Source organism: Ranitomeya imitator, chromosome 6 (genome assembly GCF_032444005.1).
Source record: "Ranitomeya imitator isolate aRanImi1 chromosome 6, aRanImi1.pri, whole genome shotgun sequence".
NCBI classification, from domain to species: Eukaryota; Metazoa; Chordata; class Amphibia; order Anura; family Dendrobatidae; genus Ranitomeya; species Ranitomeya imitator.
Genome location: NC_091287.1, coordinates 250302477 through 250326736, shown reverse-complemented (window position 1 = coordinate 250326736; position 24260 = coordinate 250302477). Strand labels below are relative to the sequence as shown.

General features: G+C 40.2%; 1 protein-coding gene across 1 annotated transcript in view; it reads left to right on the top strand.

Moving 5' to 3' along the window:
- Window positions 1-24260, top strand: part of GABBR2 (gamma-aminobutyric acid type B receptor subunit 2) — a 1074198-nt gene that overhangs the window by 244717 nt on the left and 805221 nt on the right. Inside the window, exon 2 of the mRNA XM_069730579.1 lies at window positions 23591-23728. Within this exon, the coding sequence (XP_069586680.1) occupies window positions 23591-23728 (138 nt within the window). The remainder of the gene's footprint in view (window positions 1-23590; window positions 23729-24260) is intronic.

Below are 24260 nucleotides of genomic sequence, written 5' to 3'. Positions count from 1 at the left end.
AACTGTTTACCGGCGACCGCAAAAAAAAAAAAAGTAAAGTGTAATTCTCTGTCCTCTGATGTGATCGCACATCAGAGGACAGAGAAATAGGGGGATTCGGGGACCCTAGCATACTCACCTAGGTCCCTGGATCCTCTTGCTGCTCCTCCTGGCCGCTGGCAGAAGAACATGGCAGACACATGCCCAGTGCGCCCGCCATCTGTCTCCATCTGCCGGCCGGCAGGAGAACAGCAGTTGGGGCTAAAATTAGGGTTAGGGTTAGGGGTAGGGTTAGGGGTAGGGTTAGGGGTAGGGTTAGGGGTAGGGTTAGGGTTAGGGGTTAGGGTTAGGGGTAGGGTTAGGGGTAGGGTTAGGGTTAGGGGTAGGGTTAGGGGTAGGGTTAGGGGTAGGGTTAGGGTTAGGGGTAGGGGTAGGGTTAGGGGTAGGGTTAGGGTTAGGGGTAGGGTTAGGGGTAGGGGTAGGGTTAGGGTTAGGGGTTAGGGCTAGGGTTAGGGCTAGGGTTAGGGCTAGGGTTGGGGCTAAATTTAGGGTTAGGGTTGGGGCTAAATTTAGGGTTAGGGTTGGGGCTAAACTTAGGGTTAGGCTTCATTCACACTTACGTCGGTATGGGGCCGTCGCAATGCGTCGGCCCGACATACCGACGCACGTTGTGAAAATTGTGCACAACGTGGGCAGCAGCTGTAGTTTTTCAACACATCCGCTGCCCAATCTATGTCCTGGGGAGGAGGGGGCGGAGTTACGGCCACGCATGCGCGGTCAGAAATGGCGGATGCGACGTACAAAAAAACGTTTCATTGAACGTTTTTTTGTGCCGACGCTCCGCCAAAACACAACTGATCCAGTGCACGACGGACGCGACGTGTGGCCATCCGTCACGATCCGTCGGCAATACAAGTCTAGGGGCAAAAAACGCATCCTGCGGGCACATTTGCAGGATCCGTTTCTTGTCCAAAACGACGGATTGCGACGGAATGCCAAACGACGCAAGTGTGAAAGTAGCCCTAGGGCTAGGGTTAGGGTTGGGGCTAAAGTTAGGGCTAGGGTTGGGGCTAAAGTTAGGGTTAGAGCTGGGATTAGGGTTAGGGTTTGGATTAGGGTTGGTATTAGGGTTAGGGTTGGCATTAAGGTTACGCTCGGGATTAGGGTTAGGTTTGGGATTAGGGTTAAGGTTAGGGTTGTGATTAGGGGTGTATTGGGATTAGGGTTAGGTTTGAGGTTAGGGTTGAGATTAGGATTAGGGGTGTGTTGGATTTAGGGTTTTGATTAGGGTTATGGTTAGGGTTGACATTAGGGTTGTTTTGGGGTAAGGGTTGTGATTATGGTTAGGGTTAGTGATTAGGATTATGGATGAGGTTGGGATTAGGGTTAGGGGTGTGTTGGGGTTAGGGTTGGAGCTAGAATTGGGGAGTTTCCACTGTTTAGGTACATCAGGGGGTCTCCAAACACGACAGCCAATTTTGCGCTCAAAAAGTCAAATGGTGCTCCCTCCCTTCTGAGCTCTGCCGTGCGCCCAAACAGTGGGTTACCCCCACATATGGGGCATCAGCGTACTCGGGATAAATTGGACAACAACTTCTGGGGTCCAATTTCTCTTGTTACCCTTGTGAAAATAAAAACTTGGGGGCTACAAAATCTTTTTTGTGAAAAAAAAATTTTTTTTTTATTTTCACGACTCTGCATTCTAAACTTCTGTGAAGCACTTGGGCATTCAAAGTTCTCACCACACACCTAGATAAGTTCCTTGGGGGGTCTAGTTTCCAAAATGGGGTCACTTGTGGGGGGTTACTACAGTTTATGTACATCAGGGGCTCTGCAATCGCAACATAATGCCCACAGACCATTCTACCAAAGTCTGCATTCCAAAAAGGCGCTCCTTCCCTTCCGAGCTCTGCCGTGCGCCCAAACAGTGGTTTACCCCCACATATGGGGTACCAGCATACTCAGGACAAATTGGACAACAACTTTTGGGGTCCAATTTCTCTTGTTACCCTTGTGAAAATAAAAATTTGGTGGCTAAAAAATCTTTTTTGTGGAAAAAAAAATATTTTTTATTTTCACGGCTCTGCATTATAAACTTCTGTGAAGCACTTGGGCATTCAAGGTTCTCACCACACATCTAGATAAGTTCCATGGGGGGTCTAGTTTCCAAAATGGGGTCACTTGTGGGGGATTTCCACTGTTTAGGCACATCAGGGGCTCTCCAAACACAACATGGCGTCCGATCTCAATTCCAGCCAATTCTACATTGAAAAAGTAAAACGGCACTCTTTCTCTTCCAAGCTCTGCGGTGCGCCCAAACAGTGGTTTACCCCCACATATTGGGTATCGACGTACTCAGGAGAAATTGCACAACAACTTTTGTGGTCTAATTTCTCCTGTTACCCTTGTGAAAATAAAAATTTGTGGGCAAAAAGATCATTTTTGTAGAAAAAATGCAATTTTTTTTTTCACGGCTCTACGTTATAAACTTCTGTGAAGCACATGGGGGTTCAAAGTGCTCGCCACACATCTAGATAAGTTCCTTAAGGGGTCTAGTTTCCAAAATGGTGTCACTTGTGGGGGGTTTCCACTGTTTAGGCACATCAGGGGCTCTCCAAACGCAACATGGCGTCCAATCTCAATTCCAGCCAATTCTACATTGAAAAAGTAAAACGGCACTCCTTCTCTTCCAAGCTCTGCGGTGTGCCCTAACAGTTGTTTACCCCCACATATTGGGTATCAGCGTACTCAGGAGAAATTGCACAACAACTTTTGTGGTCTAATTTCTTCTGTTACCCTTGTGAAAATAAAAATTTGTGGGCAAAAATATCATTTTTGTAGAAAAAATGCGATTTTTTTTTTCACGGCTCTACGTTATAAACTTCTGTGAAGCACATGGGGGTTCAAAGTGCTCGCCACACATCTAGATAAGTTCCTTAAGGGGTCTAGTTTCCCAAATGGTGTCACTTGTGGGGGGTTTCCACTGTTTAGGCACATCAGGGGCTCTCCAAACACGACATGGCGTCCAATTTCAATTCCAGCCAATTCACCATTGAAAAAGTAAAACGGCGCTCCTTCACTTCCAAGCTCTGCGGTGCGCCCAAACAGTGGTTTACCCTCACATATGGGGTATCGACGTATTCAGGAGAAATCGCACAACAACTTTTGTGGTCTAATTTCTCCTGTTACCCTTGTGAAAATAAGAATTTGTGGGCGAAAAGATCATTTTTGTGTAAACAAAAGCGATTTTTTATTTTCACGGCTCTACGTTATAAACTTCTGTGAAGCACTTGGGGGTTCAAAGTGCTCACCACACATCTAGATAAGTTCCTTAATGGGTCTAGTTTCCAAAATGGTGTCACTTGTGGGGAGTTTCCACTGTTTAGGTACATCAGGGGCTCTCTAAATGTGACATGGTGTCCGATCTCAATTCCAGCCAATTCTGCATTGAAAAAGTCAAACAGCGCTCCTTCACTTCTAAGTTCTGCGGTGCGCCCTAACAGTGGTTTACCCCCACATATGGGGTATTGGCGTATTCAGGAGAAATTGCATAACAAAATTTATGGTTACATTTCTGTTTTTACACTTGTGAAAATAAAAAAAATGGTTCTGAATTACGATGTTTGCAAAAAAAAGTTAAATGTTCATTTTTTCCTTCCACATTGTTTCAGTTCCTGTGAAGCACGTAAAGGGTTAATAAACTTCTTGAATGTGGTTTTGAGAACCTTGAGGGGTGTAGTTTTTAGAATGGTGTCACACTTCATTATTTTCTATCATATAGACCCCTCAATATGACTTCAAATGTGATGTGGTCCCTAAAAAAAAATGGTGTTGTAAAAATGAGAAATTGCTGGTCAACTTTTAACCCTTATAACTCCCTAACAAAAAAAAATTTTGTTTACAAAATTGTGCTGATGTAAAGTAGACATGTGGGAAATGTTATTTATTAACTATTTTTCATGACATATCTCTCTGATTTAAGGGCATAAAAATAAAAAGTTTGAAAATTGCAAAATTTTAAAAATTTTCGCCATATTTCCATTTTTTTCATAAATAATCGCAAGTAATATCGAAGAAATGTTACCACTGACATGAAGTACAATATGTCACGAAAAAACAATCTCAGAATCAGCGGGATCCGTTGAAGCGTTCCAGAGTTATAACCTCATAAAGTGACAGTGGTCAGAATTGCAAAAATTGGCCTGGTCATTAAGTACCAAATTGGCTCTGTCACTAAGGGGTTAAAACATTAGTTGTTATTGTTGTTTCTAAATTTTTCTTTGCATTATTTGAGGTTTGAAACCACTGGGTTTTTTTTTAGTTTTGATCATTTCTCCTTTTCAGAAAAAAAAATACAAAATTTATTGCTTGGAAATTCGGAGATATGTTGTCAGAAGTTTATAGAATAAAAGAACAATTTACATTTTATTCAAAAATATACCTATAATGAGAAAAATCTGACAAACTGAACATTTTGCAGTGGTCTGTTAATTTTTGCCAGAGCTGTATATAATGTATATAATATTACTAGATGGCAGCCCGATTCTAAAGAATCGGGAGTCTAGAATCCATATATACTTTATTTATTCAAATGTAAGAATAATACAATTAATAAATAATAGTAAGAAAGAACAAAAAATGGCTGCACTCACCAGCTCTTGACAATTCTTGTTATTTAAGGTACAGTTACACAGGATCCATGAACATGCTTATGAGGGGAGGGATGAAAGACATCAGACGACAACTTTGCGTGTTGTGGCAAATGCCACAACAACGGTTCTTTGCTTAAGAACAATAATGTAAATAATAAATAATATCTATCAATAACTATGTATATTGGTATGTTCTATGACATTTTAAAATATTTCATTATTATGTGGAAAGGCTCTTAGTACCCATACTGGCGCATACTTGTGTGCCCATCAGGTATTTTCACAGTAATTTTACATCTGATGGGTTGGTATGAAACATTTTTAATCATCTCTTGGGCTTAGCTAAGCCTTCATTTTAAATAATTCTAATAGGTACAACAGAAATAAAAGCCTTTTTGTGTACCCACATTTTTTGTGTTTATTTTTACAGAAGTGTAAAATTTAAGAAATCAACGTTCATAGTACACCGATGGGCTAATATAAGCATGCCCATCAACCACATCACGGTAGCCTTTGAACTGATGGGTCCTAACTAACTGATTCCTATTTCTTAATACTCAGACCTCTTTCACATCTGCATGTTTCTGATATTTGCAGAAGTAATGTTAAAAACAATACAACTTCCACACTTGGCACCAAAGAACTGACCTACAACACACTTTCAGCAAGTGCCATGCAATGTAGATGAAGCTTGGAGTTAACTTGCAGTAAATGCAGCAAACGCGGCTTCGGCAATTGCATTAAATGCAGCCACAACAAAAACACTGGTAAGTGGAGATTTTGTGGCGAAAACAGCAGAAACCACATGTGCCGCACCTGCCGCAAGTGAAGTACAAATTCCGTATACATTGCATGCAACTTACAGCAAGAGTGGCGTGGGTCAGCCCTTAGGCAGGAAGTGCAGAAATAGCCTTTTTTCCACCATAAATTCTCCAAATAGCAGAAAAATGTTGATGTGAAAGCAAAATCTCTATTCTTTCCCTATCTATCTAAAAATGTACCTATCTATATATCTATTTCTATGTACAGAACACACCGGAAGATAGAGATGTGTGTGAACAGCCATCCCACCCGTCTCTTACCTGTTCACAAAAACCTCACCCTTTTTAAAAACAAAATGAAATCTCTCAGCAGCTATACTGCTGGAGCTTCAAATACAGGTTCCTATCACCAAATACAGGCATTTGAATGATACACATCTTACATCTTGTACTTAATGTGTGTTCTACTTACCTATAAAAATATGTATTGATATATCATATTTCTAAATTTATGTAGATATGATATAGAGTTATTAACCCTATATGCTAATGAGTACGTATGTTATATACGTATTTCCTACATAAGTACTTAAAATCTATATGTCTATGGCTACACTAATTTTTTTTTATTTTATTTTTTTTTCCTTATCTCTACACATAGAATTTGCCTATTGCTGTCTATGTTATTAGAAAAACTGAATAATGAAAAAAAAGAAAATTAAGTTTAAACTAAAATATTTTTGTACACAATATTACGTGTGAAGACTTTAGTACTATCAGCCAATAATTGTCCTTGAAGTAGTGTATTAACCACTTTAACCCTCACATTGCAACATTGCTTCACCCTGGAAAAAGCAACATACAATTGACCATGGGCAAAAGCAGGTTCTGGTAGATAAATGCCAACTCGATGGAGGGTCTGGCCTTGAGATTTATTTATGGTCATTGCAAATGCGGGCTTGATGGGAAATTGTCTCCGTCTTAATTTAAAAGGTAATCTGATGGACACAAATCAATTCGTGGAATGAATACCACATTTCCTGCTGCTGACCCACTAATTACTTTAGCCAGTATGATATTGGCATGTAAGGCAGTGACAATGAGCCGCGTACCATTGCAGAGACCTTTGTTCGTGTTCACATTACGTAATAACATGACAATGGTGCCAATTTTAAGTTTCAGCCGATGTGAAGGCATACCAGTTGGTGTTAGTGAATTCAAAAACTCAAGTGGGTATTGATCGAGGTCATCAGCTTCATCAGGATCGATGGAATCATCACTGATACATTCAGTATAGTCACCTATCAATAAATCCATGACTTGGGAATTGACTTTCTCAACGTCCTCATTTTTTGGACATAAAATTGCATGAGATGCAGCTGTATTTATACTTTCGGTGTCATTCACATCAATACAAAGATTATCTCCAAAAATTTCAATTATTAAAGAGCCAGTACATACCATGTCTGGAGGAATTTCAATTACATCATCTCCAAGGTTATGTTCATTAGATAGTTCACCATTTCCCAGTTGAAGCAACCAACTGCTGTAGTGAGGATCAATGGAGCGCATGTTGTTAATAAGTGGCAGGCGAGTAAAATGTTGCCAGTGTTGTGAATATTTTATACAGCTCTCTACAACATCAGTTCTTGTCACATGAGGGATGACAGGAAGACATTGTCTAAAGTCGCCTCCAAAAACAATCACTTTACCTCCAAACGGTGTTTTTTCTTTGTGAGCTACATTTGTTGTCATGACATCACGTAAAACTCTATCAATGACATGCAATGCATATTTGGATAGCATTGTGCACTCATCAATTATAAAAAGTTTAGTGCTGTGCAAATCTTTTGCTGCATCGGTATCATTCTTAATCCTGGAAACAGATGTTTCATTCACAGGAATTGGAATCCCATAAAGAGAATGAATGGTTCGTCCACCTTGTAGCAAGTTGGCGGCAATTCCAGTAGTGGCAGCAGGTGACACAATGTCTCCTTGTCCTCTTAGCTGATGTAGGAGTAGATGATATAGGTACGTTTTTCCGCTGCCACCAGGACCATCAAGGAAAAAACACTTTGCTGTAGAATTAGTGTCTTCTAAAGCTTGAGTGATAGCATCAAAAGCAAAAAGTTGGTCCTCATTTAGAGTAGCTTTCATTTCAGCAGCTGCTGATAACTCATAATCTTTATCATACTGTGGGAGGAGGTGTTGTTTCTTGACTGGACGTGGCAAATTAAAATCAATGTAAGTTTTGCCATGAGCTTTAAGAACATGTTGGACATCTGTCATAGCATAGCCTTCACAATTGACACACTCCAGAGTGTCGGAGTGGTATGCATGGCAGTAGTCTTCTACAAAGTGTTCCTTAAATTCATCCCATAAGTCCCGAGGTTTAGCTGGAGGACCAAAAATACAAATGTAGGCAAACATGTCACGTAGCTCTGCTGGCATGTTGAGAATACTGGCATCAAGTAATGTATTTCTCCACAGACTATCATCAAATAGTAAGCCAAGAGCTAATGCCGCATCTTTGAAGGTTTCATGTGTGACTCCGTGTACAGTTTTTATGCTGTCAAAACTGGTTGCACCTTTGACATGTAACAATAACAATCTTAAATAGTAGCGCTCTTGGTCTTTCACACTGACAGTATACATTCGTCCAATCACAGAACCACCTGCTCGCTTTCTAACTTCCCAAGAACCTTCTTTCCAAACATAGTTTTCGGGAATTTCACGGTATAAATAAATATGAGCATGATGGTCGTTCTGATTAAGCTTGAAGTAGGCCATAAGTGTAGAATTTTGATGGAGCTTTTGTTTGATGTTTCCAATAGAGTCATCCTCATGAAAATAGAGTGGCTGAGAATGCGGTAGATGTACAGCAAGGCGAATGATGCTATGAGATTGTTTATGCATTGGATATGAGAATATTCGCCAAGCTGCCTCTGGTGCACTGACATATCTTGAATCCATGAATTGGTGTGTTTCATCATGTTGGATGTTAGTCTGGCAGATTTCAAGATTGGCTTTATCATGTCCTTTGTAGACGTATTTAAATAAATATTTCACAGCCTGAATGGAACCACAAACTTCGACATTTATATGGCACTTGTATTTTAATAGCAGGAACGGATTATATGGAATCACCCACGAATTATCAATCATGTTAGAATGGTGTTGAAAAGATGGGCCAAAGTGTCTGCGGTATGTAGGATAGGCGTCCTTAGCTATGATGGTTCTTGGTTGCAAATCTTTAGGGAAACCTTTTGTACACTTCCCCAGATCCATACAGGGAGAATTTGGGTTGTGTTCTCCACACGGACCATGAATCATATGTTGGAGAACAATTTTATGGAGCTGAGGGTAGTGGGTAGGATTGGGAATTTCAGCCCACACTGTATTGTCTATGTCCTCCTCAGTCCTTAATTTGGAGTTGCTGTCCAGAATAATCAAAATGTGAGCGTGTGGAAGGCAACGTTTTTGAAATTCAATTACATGAACCATAGCGCAAACTTTCCCAAATAATCCATTGTTAATGTCTTTTAAGAGTGCTTCCAGTTTTATTTTGAAAACACGTGCCACCAAATCAAGTCTATGTTCCACACGCTGCCAAGGTTCCAAATTCTCAGTAATCTCATTCCATTTCGGATTACAGGTCATGGTGATGAATAGATTAGGACGACCATATTTAGTCACAATAGCCATGGCATCCTGGTACCGCTGCTGCATATTCCTGGGACTGCCTTCAAACGAAGATGGTAAAATGACCGTTTTTCCAATGGGGATGCCCTTCTCAATGGATTTTTTCTGGAGATGTTCCTGGAGTACACAATAATCCTCTACTTTCAAATCCTTTTGGTGTTGACGGATATAATTTAGGCGATTTGCCTCGATTTTCACATAAGCATCCACTAAGTACTGCTGAGTGAGTTTGCCACCATTCAGGAGTGGATTAAACTGATTACGGACAGACAGCACATAGCAGTAATATTGCAGTTGTGTAACTCTGCGTGGACTTTGCCCTTGTTGCTTGAGGCCATCATGCCAGCCCTGGTCTCCGTAAGGGAAAAATAAAGGATAGAATAAAGCATCTAAATTACTGTGTAGAATGCTGACCTGTTGTGTTCTTGGCGCCAAAGGATTTTTGGGGTCTGGTTGTAAATGTATTAAAATATCACGATTAAATGGTGGCTCTCCATTGTCATTTTCAAATACGACAGCAACTTCATTGACAGTTGGATTATTATATCGGCGAGGGTCTTGATCCCGATCTTGTTTAAGGGCCATGATGATATTTGGCATGAGAGTGCCATTAGCTTCAGCTTTAAGATGTTCTTCATGTTCCACATCTCGTAACATTTTGTAGGCAGCAACAAAGGGATTCACATTGTCTAACTGAAGAGCAATTATACTCATCAAAGTGGGATGACATTTTTGATTTTGTTCACAGTTTAAACGTTGTTCATTCGCGGTAGCGGTATCCAAAATATACAATTGGGCATAAGCTGGAACTTGATCATCACTGGGATGTAGAGTTCCAGTACGATGATATATTTGTCCATGTATACGGAAACAGTAAGGGCCATGTCCAGGTGGAGGGGATATATTGGCACCCATGGAGGCGAAAGCAAATGAGCTGTTAATACTACGAATATTTTCCATGAGATTCTTACTGAACTCACTCTCCCCTGTCAGCAATCGTTTAAAGACCTCGGGATATTGGGGTGTAGGTATATGCACTTTACTCTTGTGACAACACAGAGTAAAATTTTTATCTGCTGGTATCTCAGCATTAAAATGTAATGCTTGACAATGTTCACATAAATAGTTCATAGGACCACAGGAGTGTTCTACTATGGTACTGTCATCATTAGTAAAACCTGTAGGATGTTGAGGTACAGGTTGTGATAACGGAGCATTGGAATGTTTCTGTAAGCCAACATATATAAAGCGTGGACCTGGTAGAGGATCTTCACTGTCCACAGATTCAATCACTGAGGAGTTGGAAGGTGTATCGTGGTCAGAGTTTATTAATATGGAGGTGCAAGCGGTTTTTTTGCGCCATTCACGGCGTGCACCAGCTGCATTTGGTAATGGTTTGTTTGTTGCCTTAGAAGAGTCAGGTGTGAAGCATGTCTTATAAGCAGACTTAACAGTGTGCAGGCGACGGCGTTTATCATTTGGAGTGTAAGTAGGACAGTGTTTGCGCTTACGTGCAGATTTACCAACGGTTAAAGGAGCTTCAAGCTGCACACATTCTATGAATGGAGACAAAGAAGCTGTATTGTGGGCAGAATCTATGACTGAGGACGTGGAAATATTATGTTTGCAACGTTGAGAGCGTGCAGCAGCAGCTTTATTACTTAATCGATTAGTTTTGTCCTCAAAAGACTCATTAGTAATGCATTTATTGCAAGCAGCATTAACAGTGTCCAGGCGCTTATGTCTGTCCTCTGTAGTCTCGTTAGCACGCTGTTTGTGCTTACGTGCGGCATCGGCGGCTTTTCGCTCAGCGTCATTGGTATACTTATTATCAGACCTGATGTTACGTGCGCCATCAGCAGCTTTGGGCTCTGTGTCATTAGTATACTTAACAGTGTCCAGGCGCTTGCATCTCTCCTCTATACTCTTGTTAGCACGCTGTTTGCGCTTACGTGCGGCATCGGCGGCTTTTCGCTCTGCATCATTACCATACTTTATATCAGACCTGATCTTACGTGCGCCATCAGCAGCTTTGGACTCTGTGTCATTAGTATACTTAACAGTATCCAGGCGCTTGCATCTATCCTCTGTACTCTTGTTAACACGCTGTTTGCGCTTACGTGCGGCATCGACGGCTTTTCGCTCTGCATCATTACCATACTTTATATCAGACCTGATCTTACGTGCGCCATCAGCAGCTTTGGGCTCTGTGTCATTAGTATACTTAACAGTATCCAGGCACTTGCATCTATCCTCTGTACTCTTGTTAACACGCTGTTTGCGCTTACGTCCGGCATCGGCGGCTTTTCGCTCTGCATCATTACCATACTTTATATCAGACCTGATCTTACGTGCGCCATCATAAGCTTTGGACTCTGTGTCATTGGTATACTTAACAGTGTCCATGCGCTTGCATCTATCCTCTGTACTCTTGTTAGCACGCTGTTTGCGCTTACGTGCGGCATCGGCGTCTTTTTGCTCTGCATTATTAGTATACTTTCTATCAGACCTAATCTTACGTGCGCCATCAGCAGCTTTGGGCTCTGTGTCATTAGTATCCTTACTATTAGAGCTCATGTTGGCTAAGCTAAACAGCTTTAAGCGTGGTGGTGGCAAACAACAGGTTAATAAGAGGCAGTGTCAGGTAGTAGGAAAATAGCCAGTTAATAATAGGCAATAGTTCTTTGCAGGAATGCAGATATTAATAAATAGGCAGTTTATATTGCAGAGAAATTGCTGGGCAATAATGGACAATGTCCTTATGTGGCAAATAATAGAGCAATATACCCAATGTGGCAAAGAAGAGGTTAATAAACGGCAGTCTCTCAGTATAACAGTCAGTGAATAATAGGCAGTATATGGAGAAAACACCAAACAAAAGTTCAAAATTGGTGTGAAAATGTCACTGAACCATTTCACAACTAAATATATATAGTTTTGGTAAATGGTATTATCATTTTTTTGACGAAATTCGGCAGGAGCTTGAAGAGCAACGTCACTGGGCCCGCCTCCACGCAGTAGAAACTTGCTGTGAGGTAAAAATTCAAAAATCACACCAAAATGGCGGGCGGAGTGTGTCACAGTACGGCACGTTTCTGATTGGTCGCTCGCAGCAGGTGGCAACCAATCAGACACTGGACACTGTTGACGTCACTTATCTCCGGACATTAGCTCCGGACATTAGCTCCGGACATTAGCTCCGGACATTATCTCCGCACATTATTAGCTCCGGACATTAGCTCCGGACATTAGCTCCGGACAAAGCCACGGAAGTTGGCACAAATTGCAGGAAGTAGTATTCTAGGCAATTAATCTCCGGACATTAGCTCCGGACATTAGCTCCGGACATTAGCTCCGTACATTAGCTCCGGACAAAGCCACGGAAGTTGGCACAAATTGCAGGAAGTAGTATTCTAGGCAATTATATATTAGATATGCACAGTAACGGTTCTACTCTGTGTCCTGACTTAAACAGGACACATGCAAATCATATTAGTATGCCTGAGGGATGATAGCTGAAGTCCCGTTAATGCATATCCTATTTGGATATCAAAACATCACTTTGACCCCATGTCATATTATCAGACATGGGATAACTGGATATGTATTGAAGCTAACCTGGCTGCGTGAAATTGCAGTAGTGATATTATAGATCAGGGCAAGCTGAGTAGATTGATGTATACATTTAGGGAAAAAGATTCAGTATAACCTGGGTTTTAATCATTTTAATAATTTTAACCTCTGCTTTGTCTGGAAATTTCCACTAAGTGGGCAGTACTATCAGTGACTGGGGGCTACGAATGTATGCACACATACAAAAAAAAGCTGTTAGCCTCTGATAGGACTGCCCAGGGGACTGAAAATCCTAGAAGGAACAGAGGTTTAAATGATTAAAACACAAGCTATACTGCATCTTTTCCTGCAAAACTATATATTAATCTTCTAATCTCTGCCTGCTGTATAATGTGATGCTGTAGATTATATCCCAATTGCATACTTGGGGTCAAATGACTGCACTAAGCAGCATTGGCACTGGAGAATCCTCACATTGCGTGATGCGTATTGTGAAGATTCAGAAGTCTGCCGGCATATAGACTGACTACAGACTTTAACTTCAAGCCTGAATAACCACTTTGACCAAAACCACTGTTCTAGGACTGACATTACCATCGTGCAGTGACTATTCAGTATAATAAGACCAGTTTTAAACTGTTTTTACACCAGTGCTCTACACGATCACATATGTACAGTATAAAATGGACAGATACTCCCCAGTGACATTCTCACTGATTGTTGTCAGTCATTTTCCTTTATCTTTTCTATTAATTCTAGACCCTTATGACCTCTTCTTCCATCCATAATTCATTCCTGCAAAATGTAATACACAGAGACATCTTTACTTTCTTGCTTTTTCAGGATACTGCTCAGATGCCACCATCTCTACATACACCATATAGTATTATTAACAGTGCCCCAATCAGTATCAAAACCCTTTTTTGCCCTATATAGTAAAAGTATCCTCCTATTTTGCCCCACACAATAACAGTGCCCCCCTCCATGCCCCTACACAGTAATAATATTTCCTCTGTACTTCCTCAAAGTAATAATTTTCTCCTGTAGTTCGTTACAGTTATACAGCAAGTTCTAGAAATAATATCTCCTGTACCTTCTTACAATAATAATGCTCCCTTATGCCTCCTTATAGCTATACATCACCATACCATAGTATTGTCCTCATATGCTGCCATATAATAATTTCCCTGTGCCTCTTTTAATAATACTCCCCCTTGACCCTTAATACTAATGATCCCGTACCACCTTATAATAATAAAAACATCCCCTGTATTTTCTTATAATATTAATATAGCCTCCTATGCTTCCCTTATGATCCCCCAGTGTGCAGCCAAGAATAATGACCCTAGGTGTCTCTTTATTATAATAATGTCCCTGAGCAAGGGCATTCATAGAAATCACAGGGACCCCATAGCAAAAGTCCTATCATAACATATATGGTCAATCACAGAAGCACCTACCTCCCAACTTTTTAAGAAACGGATGATAAGTATTGCAGCATTTATAAGGTTATTTTGCTCCTAACAAAGCCTATTAGTGTTCTCACACACTTATATACCCCTTTCATGATCTCCATAGAGAATGATGCCCCCCCACAAAGTATTATGGCCCTATACAAAGTATGAAGCCCCACAGCACCTCACATAGTATGATGGTCACCACAGTTCCATATACAAAACGATGTGCACGAGAGATCCCCATGCAGTATGATGTTCAACACAGTCATCTATTTATAGCATGATGTCCACCACAATCCCCTATACTGTAGTATGATGTACACCAAAGCTGTACAGTTTTATGGCCCCAAAGCCCACCATATAGTATGATGTCCCCATAGCAGCCATACAGTATCATGGTCCCCATAGACTTCAACATAGCATGGTGTGGCTTCACAGCTCCATTCCACAGTATAAAAGTTCACCACAGCCACCCACACAGTATGAAGCTCCCCCCACACCCACCCATGACAATATTGTCCCACCCCCACAGCAACCCCACATAGTATGAGTGTCCTTCAACAGCCACCCCATACAGTATAATGATTCCCTCCCCCCAACCTCCTACACACGTGGTCAAAATTGTTGGTATCCCTAGTTTAATGACAGGAAAAAACCAATGGTCACAGAAATAACTTGAATCTGACAAAAGTAATAATAAAAAATCTGTGAAAATGAACAAATGAAAGTCAGACATTGCTTTTCCACCATGCTTCCACAGAATTTAAAAATAAAACTCATGAAATAGACCTGGACAGAAATGATGGTACCCTTAAAGGGAACCTGTCACCCCGAAAATCGCGGGTGAGGTAAGCCCACCGGCATAAGGGGCTTATCTGCAGCATTCTGTAATGCTGTAGATAAGCCCCCGATGTTACCTGAAAAAGGAGAAAAAGACGTTATATTATACTCACCCAGGGGTGGTCCCGCTGCTGGTCAGGTCGGATGGGTGTCTCCGGTCCGCTGCGGCGCCTCCCATCTTCATTACAAGACGTCCTCTTCTGATCTTCAGCCACGGCTCTGGCGCAGGCGTACTTTCCTCTGCCCTCTTGAGGGCAGAGGATAGTACTGCAGTGCGCAGGCGCCGGAAAGGTCAGAGGCCCGGCGCCTGCGCACTGCAGTACTTTGTCTGCCCTCAACAGGGCAGAGCAAAGTACGCCTGCGCCAGAGCCGTGGCTGAAGATCAGAAGAGGACGTCTTGTAATGAAGATGGGAGGCGCCGCAGCGGACCAGAGCTGCCCATCCGACCTGACCAGCAGCGGGACCGCCCCTGGGTGAGTATAATATAACGTCTTTTTCTCCTCTTTCAGGATACATCGGGGGCTTATCTACAGCATTACAGAATGCTGCAGATAAGCCCCTTATGCCGGTGGGCTTACCTCACCCGCGATTTTCGGGGTGACAGGTTCCCTTTAACTTAATATTTTGTTGCACAACCTCTTGAGGCAATCGCTGCAATCAAACGATTTCTGTAATGGTCAATGACACTTCTGCACCTCTCAACAGGTATTTTGGCCCACTCCCAGAGCAAACTGCTCCAGTTGGTACCGGTAACGAGGGTACCAACAATTTTGACCACGTGTGTATATAGTATGAAGGTTACCACAGGCACCCCACACAAAATGATAATCCGTACAGTCTCAATTCAAAAAGATGGTCTCCCCCAATTCCCCATATAGTATGATGGTTTCCCACAACAAACTTTGGATTTTTTTCACCCCTAAATAAAAAAGTATACATGTTTGGTGTCTATGAACTCGTAATGACCTGAAACATCCTAATGGCAGGTCAGTTTTAGCATTTTGTGAACCTAGTAAAAAAAAGCCAAACAAACAGCAAGTGTGGGAATGCACTTTTTTGCAATTTCATCGCACTTGGAATTTTTTTCCCATTTTTGAGTACAAAATATGGTAAAACCAGTGTTATCTTTCAAAAATACAACTCATCCCGCAAAAATCAGGCCCTCACATGGCCATATTGATGGAAAAATAACAAAGTTATGGCTCTGGGAAGAAGGGGAGCAAAAAACAGAAATGCAAAAAACGATAAATGGCTCATGAAGGAGTTAATATGCAGGTAATAATAATTTTCAGTTAAAAAGCACGAGAGTTCTGCAGCATAAACAGCAGTTTTTAAGGGAAACACTTTGCACGATTACTGTGCATGAGAATCTAAGAAAATTGTGGGGGTTTTTTCTGACTTATGCCTAGTTAGCTTAACTTGCCCTCTATTATCTTCATTCTGTCTCTTTTTGGTTTCTTCATATACATTGATTCACACAGTTGCCTAAAAGCACTGCAAGTAATGAAAAGTTGACTTTTTCTATCATCCAGAAAAAAATGTAAATGCTTTATGAGATTTCAGGACGTGATTATTTCCTCATTCATTGCATTCTCTGAGAATTTCATTTGGAATATATTGCTTGACAAATGTACACTTTCTAACATGCTTGCAAAGCTTCTAAAGTTTCAGTGTAATTTAATTAAATGTATAGAATTTACATTAGGTCTTGCTATACTCAGCAGTTCATGGCAATACCAGTTTATCAGCCACTGGACATTGAACCTTGCTTAATAGTTGACAGCTTTAAAGTTTTATATCTATAAATTGAAAATTGCAATGGCTTTGCATATCATTGAAGTAGCAGTAGTTTAGCAAATTCATTTATTTTACCATTGTGTGCTAAAAGATAATGTTCAGATTTATATGCCTCTAACCTTGTTTCTCAAATTTTAATTGGATTCATTTAAGACATAGTCTAAATGTTAAAGCTTTGATTGGTAGACAGAGATACCATTTCAAAGGTTATAACTAGTGATGAGTGAGTAATTGTAACTGCTCGGAGATTTAGTTTTTGTTGACGCAGCTGCATGATTTACGGCTGCTAGCCAGCCTGAGTACATGTGGGGGTTGCCTGGTTGCTAGGGAATCCCCACATGTATTCAAGCTGTCTATCAGCTGTAAATCATGCAGCTGAGGCGATGAAAACTAAATCTCTGAGCAGTTACAAATACTCGGAGACCACTAGTTATAACACTTTTAAGATGTCGTTTGTCTTTTTAGTCTTCATTATCAAAATCTACCACTAATTAAAGATGGTGTTACATCTCCCATGATAAATACATTATATGCCATATATATCACAATAAATTCTTTATATGTCATATACCTCAGGACAAATACATTATATGCCATATACCTACAGATGAGTGCATTGGTTCAACCGGCAACACTAAATGCCTGATGATCAGTAAATCTTCACTGACTGCGGTAAATAATGCACAGTGAGCGATCTATAATAGACCGTTCAGTGCACATAAGCGATACAGTGAGAGTCGTTTACACATGACGATGCCCAGCCAAGAACAATGATCTTTTGTGAAAACCAAATGATCATTTCACCCAATGACCGATATTTTTGCTAATTTATTAGGTGATCATCAGCTTATTTAGACTGTAAGATTATGTGAACGAGAGTTCCTAGGAAAGCTCCTAAGGGAGTCATACTCATGTACTGTTAGTGCAGCTTAAATGAATTTGCCTCAGATTTTACAAACAATGTGGATTCTCTTGAATTCAATTTGTTTGTCATTCACTTTGTGCTGCTCACCTGTGCCAAACTGCCACAGCGCCTCTAAGAAGTTTTATCCAGCCTCTTCTTTCCTTTAGCACTAAGGCTTCTGCATTTTATTCTCATTCAGCCCTGACTAAGGCTGCATGTAGCCAAAATGCTGTGCACATCTACTATATAATTGTCTATGGGTCACTTCCATTTTTCTGTCTGTCCTTCTGTCTTTCTGTCACGGATATACATTGGTCGCGGCCTCTGTCTGTCATGGAATCCAAGTCGCTGACTGGTCATCGCAAAACGCCCACGACCAATGCCACGACCAATCAGCGACGGGCGCAGTCCGGCGGCAACATGGCCGTCCTTCCTCCCCACAGTCAGTGCCCGCTCCGTACACTCCTCCAGTCAGCCCTCACACAGGGTTAATGCCAGCATTACCGGAGCGCGGTGTAACGCACTCCGGTTACGCAGCTATTAACCCTGTGTGACCAACTTTTACTATTGATGATGCGTATGCAGCATCAATAGTAAAAAGATCTACTGTTACAAATAATAATAAAAAAATGTTATTCTCACCCTCCAACGAGTCGTCCTGTCCTCGGCAGTGCAAGCGGCAGGTTCCGGTGCTAAGGATGCTATGCGAGTAGGACCTGCCATGACATCACAGTCATGTGACTGAGACGTCATCACAGGTCCTGCGCTCATACCAAACCTGGTACTGGAAGCCGCCGTGTGCACCGCACACAGGCGACAGGACTACAAGAGGCCCTTCAGAAGGTGAGTATGTTTATTTTTTATTTTTTAACCTGTTACATATGTGGCTGGGCAATATACTACGTAGCTGGGCAATATACTACGTGACTGGAAAATATACTACGTGTCTGTGCTGTATACTACGTGGCTCTGTGCTGTATACTACGTGGCTCTGTGCTGTATACTACGTGGCTCTGTGCTGTATACTATGTGGCTGGGCAATATACTACGTAACTGGGCAATATACTACGTGACTGGGCAATATACTACGTGACTGGGCAAAATACAACGTGGCTGGGCAATATACTACGTGACTGGGCAATATACCACGTGACTGGGCAATATACTACGTGGCTCTGTGCTGTATACTACGTGACTGGGCAATATACTACGTGACTGGGCAAAATACAACGTGGCTGGGCAATATACTACATGACTGCGCAATATACTACGTAGTTGGGCAATATGCTACGTAGCTGGGCAATATACTATGTGGCTGGGCAATATACTACGTGGCTGGGCAATATACTACGTGGACATGCATATTTTTGAATACCCGATGCGTTAGAATCGGGCCACCATCTAGTTTAAAATAAAATTGAAGTCATTTTTAGTGCAGCCTTTGCCTCTTGTTTTTAGGAACACTCACAAGTTATAAAATCAAATGTCAGCAATATTGCTTCTAAACATAGTTTACCATTCATTTCCATAAAAACCTCTTCTGAAGTTGATAAACTCGATACATTAATTGTTGAAGCTTTCAAGTATGAATATAGGCCTACTCAGATAGGATTTGAAGATGTTCAGCATGAATATAGGCCCACTCAGATAGGATTTGAAGATGTTCACTATGAATATAAGCCTACTCAGGTAGGATAGCTTCTCGATGCTGATGCATCATAGATTGTGGTGCACTGAGCCCTATTATTTATCAGTCTCTCTATTGCCGTTATCTGGCATAAAAAGTAAAACTATTTGGTATATGGTTTTATTTGCATAAAATTGTAATGACTTTTTGCCCATTTGTGTCAGCTCCATAACTTTTCTAAAAGGTAGGTAAGGATTTGTAAAATCAGCATGATCAATCATCTTTTGACAAATTTGGGTAATGGGGTAATGTTTACAAGAAAACTGGCATAAATGATATCATTCTGAGCTGCTGTAGATTTTATTTTCTGGTCCTCTTGATAAATTTGGTACACCATACTTTAGCAGGCTTTTGCTTCAAAAATTGCATGTGTGACACCATTCTTGATAAATTCAGTTCTTTGGGGCCATGTCATCAAACAACTTTTTGAAAAGCATTGGAACTTAGCAAGAGGAGATCATGCCCAACAAATTTATGATAAATTCGAAATGTACCATAAATTTAGACAGAAATGTCCAGGACAAGAGTACAATGTAGATGCAGATGCAAGTCATCTGAAAGATACACCAAATTCATTTAAGAGGGGCACACTATTTTGTGGTTTTCAGAGATAACTTTTGGTGGTTGCCTCATTAGAAACATGGATTACAATGATAAATGACACATCTTCTTTAGAGCTACTGTTTAATAACACAGGATCAAATCTTCGACAGTAGGTGATGGCATAATAGCTGTGAGTTTGTCACCGAGCATGTTCACATCACAATTCCATTGGAGTCAATATGCCATTTTTATGTATATAAGTTGTCAGGTAAAATGGCAACTTTAAAATAAGGATGTAGCATAGCTTGTGTTTTTATACACGACATCCGGAACATTGACTGCACATACAGAGTTAATACAGTAGTCAAACAATGTAGTGCAAATTCAGCTTTATCTGCGTATGTGCGTTTTAAAATAATATTTTTATATATTATTATAAACTTATATTATGTCACACTTCTTGGCCCCAAATGTATATGCCACATTTATATCAAGCTTGAATAATATTTTCCTTAGTTGCTAGGTCAAGTGGATTCCAATATATCTGACATTGTTCAACCATGTAATGCTAATTGATATTTCAATTAATGACGATATACTTTACCCACAATATTTTTTCTCAATGTCTAATCTAGTTATATGCATGGCAAAATCAAAGTCAGCAGGTAACCTAGATGGAATAAAGGGAATTTAGAGCTGTCGGTCTTCATCTTTGTCTGTGTCCTAGGGGTATTAATTGTCTTGACATGAAATGAGCAGAATCTTTCACTCACAATGCAGGGCAACCAAAATAAACGAGTATAAATGTCCCAATCATATCATAACCCTGGAGCTGTGATCAAGTACAAGCAAAACACTTGGTGAATAATAGATAGGAAAACATGGGAATCTTTTGTCAATGTCATTGACATACAAACATAGTCAGTAGGTAATGTCTTCAGTAGCAATGTATTCTTCCAAGTAGTCAAGCATTTCAGTGCAGAGAGGTTTTATGCTGCTTTACTTCTTTCTTTGCTTTATTCTTTGGGGTTTTCTTTGTTGGAAAGAAGTTTACCAAGGAAAACTTAGAGACGTAAACCTTAGGCCCCCAAACTTGCACTGCCCTAATATCAAAATGGATACAGCTGAAGTCTCTAGGGTCAGGCTGCACTTTCGGACCTTTACGCACTCTGTATGGCGCTTATGGCTCTATAAGCAATACATCCTGTCTAAAAGCACATGGGAAGCACATGGATGTACTAAATTGTCTAATAGAATTATATGTTAGTTCTATAACCGATCTTTACAGCAAAAATCTTCAAATTTAGCCAGAAACTTTAACTGTCCCAAATCATTTATTTGACTGTGTAGCCCTTTAAATGATAAGCTAATTGATGCAGTTATGACCCCAAACTAGTGCCCCGTCAACAATAAATCACATTTTGAAATTGCTTCTGGAATTGCATTGTGGTGGAAATAGTTAGGAAATACACGAGAGACTGAGAAGCTAGAAGTGCATCATCATGCCCCAATGCACTTCCAGACACAACCTCAAAGTCTGATTTCTCTCAGCTGGTGAATGTTTTTAGGTCATAAAAGGATTGACTAACTTAACTTTTCATGTACTGCACAATCATATTAATGGCTGGGGCGGCTAAAAATGTAGGCTTCTTGGCCTGCTGGTAGTCAAGGCATATTAATGTGTTGTATTTTTTTAACACCTTTTTTTATTTAAATGGGGGCATGACTTTGTGGCACTTACTAATATATATGTATTACAAGATCTCATATTGATCTTTTTTAGTAGACCTTTCTTCACATACAGCACAGTGCAGTCATATTCAGCCATCACCCTCCTCCAATTGAAAAATACTGCACATCAGAACCCCTTTAAAACCAAATAGATAAAATAAAAGAGCACAATAGGGTGTTATCCAAGTATGCAAGAGTGAAGAATGAGTAAATACTCTCACCTTGCACAGTTGTGTGCAACACAACCACTGGAAAATAGCTAAAATGCTGAAGCTTCGATATGAAAGTGTCAGAAAAAGATTGCTGGGGAAATGGAAGTATTCTGCGCTTACCGTAAGGATGACATCCACAATTGGATATAATATGTTGGTTTATTGTCAACGCTTTCAGAGGCACTTTGACTCTTTCTTCAAGACAGTCTTACGTATGGTTGTCTTGAAGAAAGAGTTGGTGGGACTCTGAAACACGTTGACAGTAAACCAGCATATTAGATTTGATTGCGGATGCCATCCTTCTAGTAAGCGCAGAATACTTCAATTTCCTTGGCAATCTTCACAACCAGATACTAATAAATATATTTTTATAATCTATTTTAATTTTCTGATTGTTGACATTTTTTATTTTGTTTTCCATAAAATTATGGGGGCTACCATCTTGCTGGAACTGATATTGACAGCATTTAGAACAGTGTGTTACAGCATCCCCAGGGACCAAGCAACCTATAGACTGGATATGTTTATGTTTTAGGCATGTTTTGTGACCTGTACAAGATTTGTTGCTCATTGAGGGGGGAAGAAGTTAGCTGTGATCATCACTTACCGTGATTGGTGTTTTCTGAGTTATCTATAAATAGATGTTACTTTTTATTGTAATCCTGCCTGCCTGGTGACTACCTGAAAAGTGATCTCTGCAGAAGAGAAAATGCTAGTTTCATATTAGGCATAATGGTCAGCGTGAAGACTGCAAGATGTCAAGATATTTTAGATAGCGACATTGAGACTTAAATAAGCAATTCACGAAAATTCTTAAAAAATACGTTCACGTTAAAATATTGGCTAAATATTAATTCATTTTCTGTTGGCACGTTTTCTTTAATGCTATTTATTGATTCTGCCACAAGAGAAGGTCAACATCCAGGTGGTGAGAAGCTGACTGCATCAGATTCCTCGCAACAGTCAAGTAACAACAATAAAGGGGTTAACCTACAACAACATGTTATCACCTATCCAAAGGATACTTGACAACTTGTTGATCTATGTCAATCCAACCGCTGGGACCCACAACAATTGGCAGAACACGGAAATTTTATCCTCTTTGGAGTGGTGGTCTGCCGCTCCATTCGCTACCCATGGAACTGCTGAGCACAGCACTCGGCTTTTTCTGACAGCCCCATAGACAAGGAATGGAGTGATGGATTTCTAACTGAGATAAAAGTTTCCAAATTGGTGTGAGGGTTCCAGAGTTGGGTTTCCCACCAATCAGCAAGTTATAACCTATGATGTGAATAATTGACCACTTGTTTTCACTAGAAACCTCTTTAAGTTGTTACCGTTACAATTACATAAGATGACAGGTCACAAGATCATTTTTTCTACTATCCTTAGTAGGGTAAAAATTGTTCCATAGATCTGGCCTAACCAAAGTAGTGTTATATTCTTGCCATTCATCATTTACTTAGTTACACACTAGCTCTAGTTGCCCAAAACTTGCATGATAGACCATCTGCTTAAAGTCAACAATGTTTCAGCATTTCTGTTTATTTTTTTATTCTAAGTATATGTTATAGATATGATTGGTATTACTATGTGAATTTCTCATTGAAGCAAACTCAGAATGACAGATTTCTAAAGATCTTGTGTATTGCAGGCCTTACAGCTATTATTCCTTCATTTCATAAACAGTCACAAGGTTATTATGAATAGACACTTCTGCTTTGGGTAACATATATTATATATTTTTTTTAGTGCGACAATGCAAGAGGATTAAAGTCATTTTATGATGCCATCAAGTATGGACCTAATCATTTGATGGTTTTCGGTGGAGTATGCCCTTCAGTAACTTCCATTATTGCAGAGTCTCTAAAAGGATGGAACTTGGTTCAGGTAAGACAAGAAACATAAAATGATACTGTATTGTTATATCATAGACTGAAATACAGTGTTGCAATACTGGAAATATTTTCCCATTTAAAGGGCTTGAATAAGTAAACAAATTTATGTCAGCTAGTTTGGAATGCAATTTAAAGACTGGTGTCAATATTTTGTATACATATGTAGATGCGGCAGCATTACTACACAAAATGCGGCAGAATTTTGTTCCACATGTACAATTTGCAGCAATTGAAATAAGTACTGATCATATCACCAATTTTCTAAGTAAATATATTTCTAAAGGTGCTATTGACATGAAATTCCATCCAATCCTCATAGGCAAAAAAATCAAACCATAGATGTCCATAAGTGAAGTTATGTATAATAATGAGAGAGAACACAGGGAAAAAGTATTGAACACAAGAGGAAAGAAATGTGCAAAAAGCCGTGGAAAGTCATGACACCAGCTGAAATCTTGTAATTGTAAAACTTTGCACAAAAACCTTTGTTGCTGATGACAGCTTCAAGACACTTCCTGTATGGA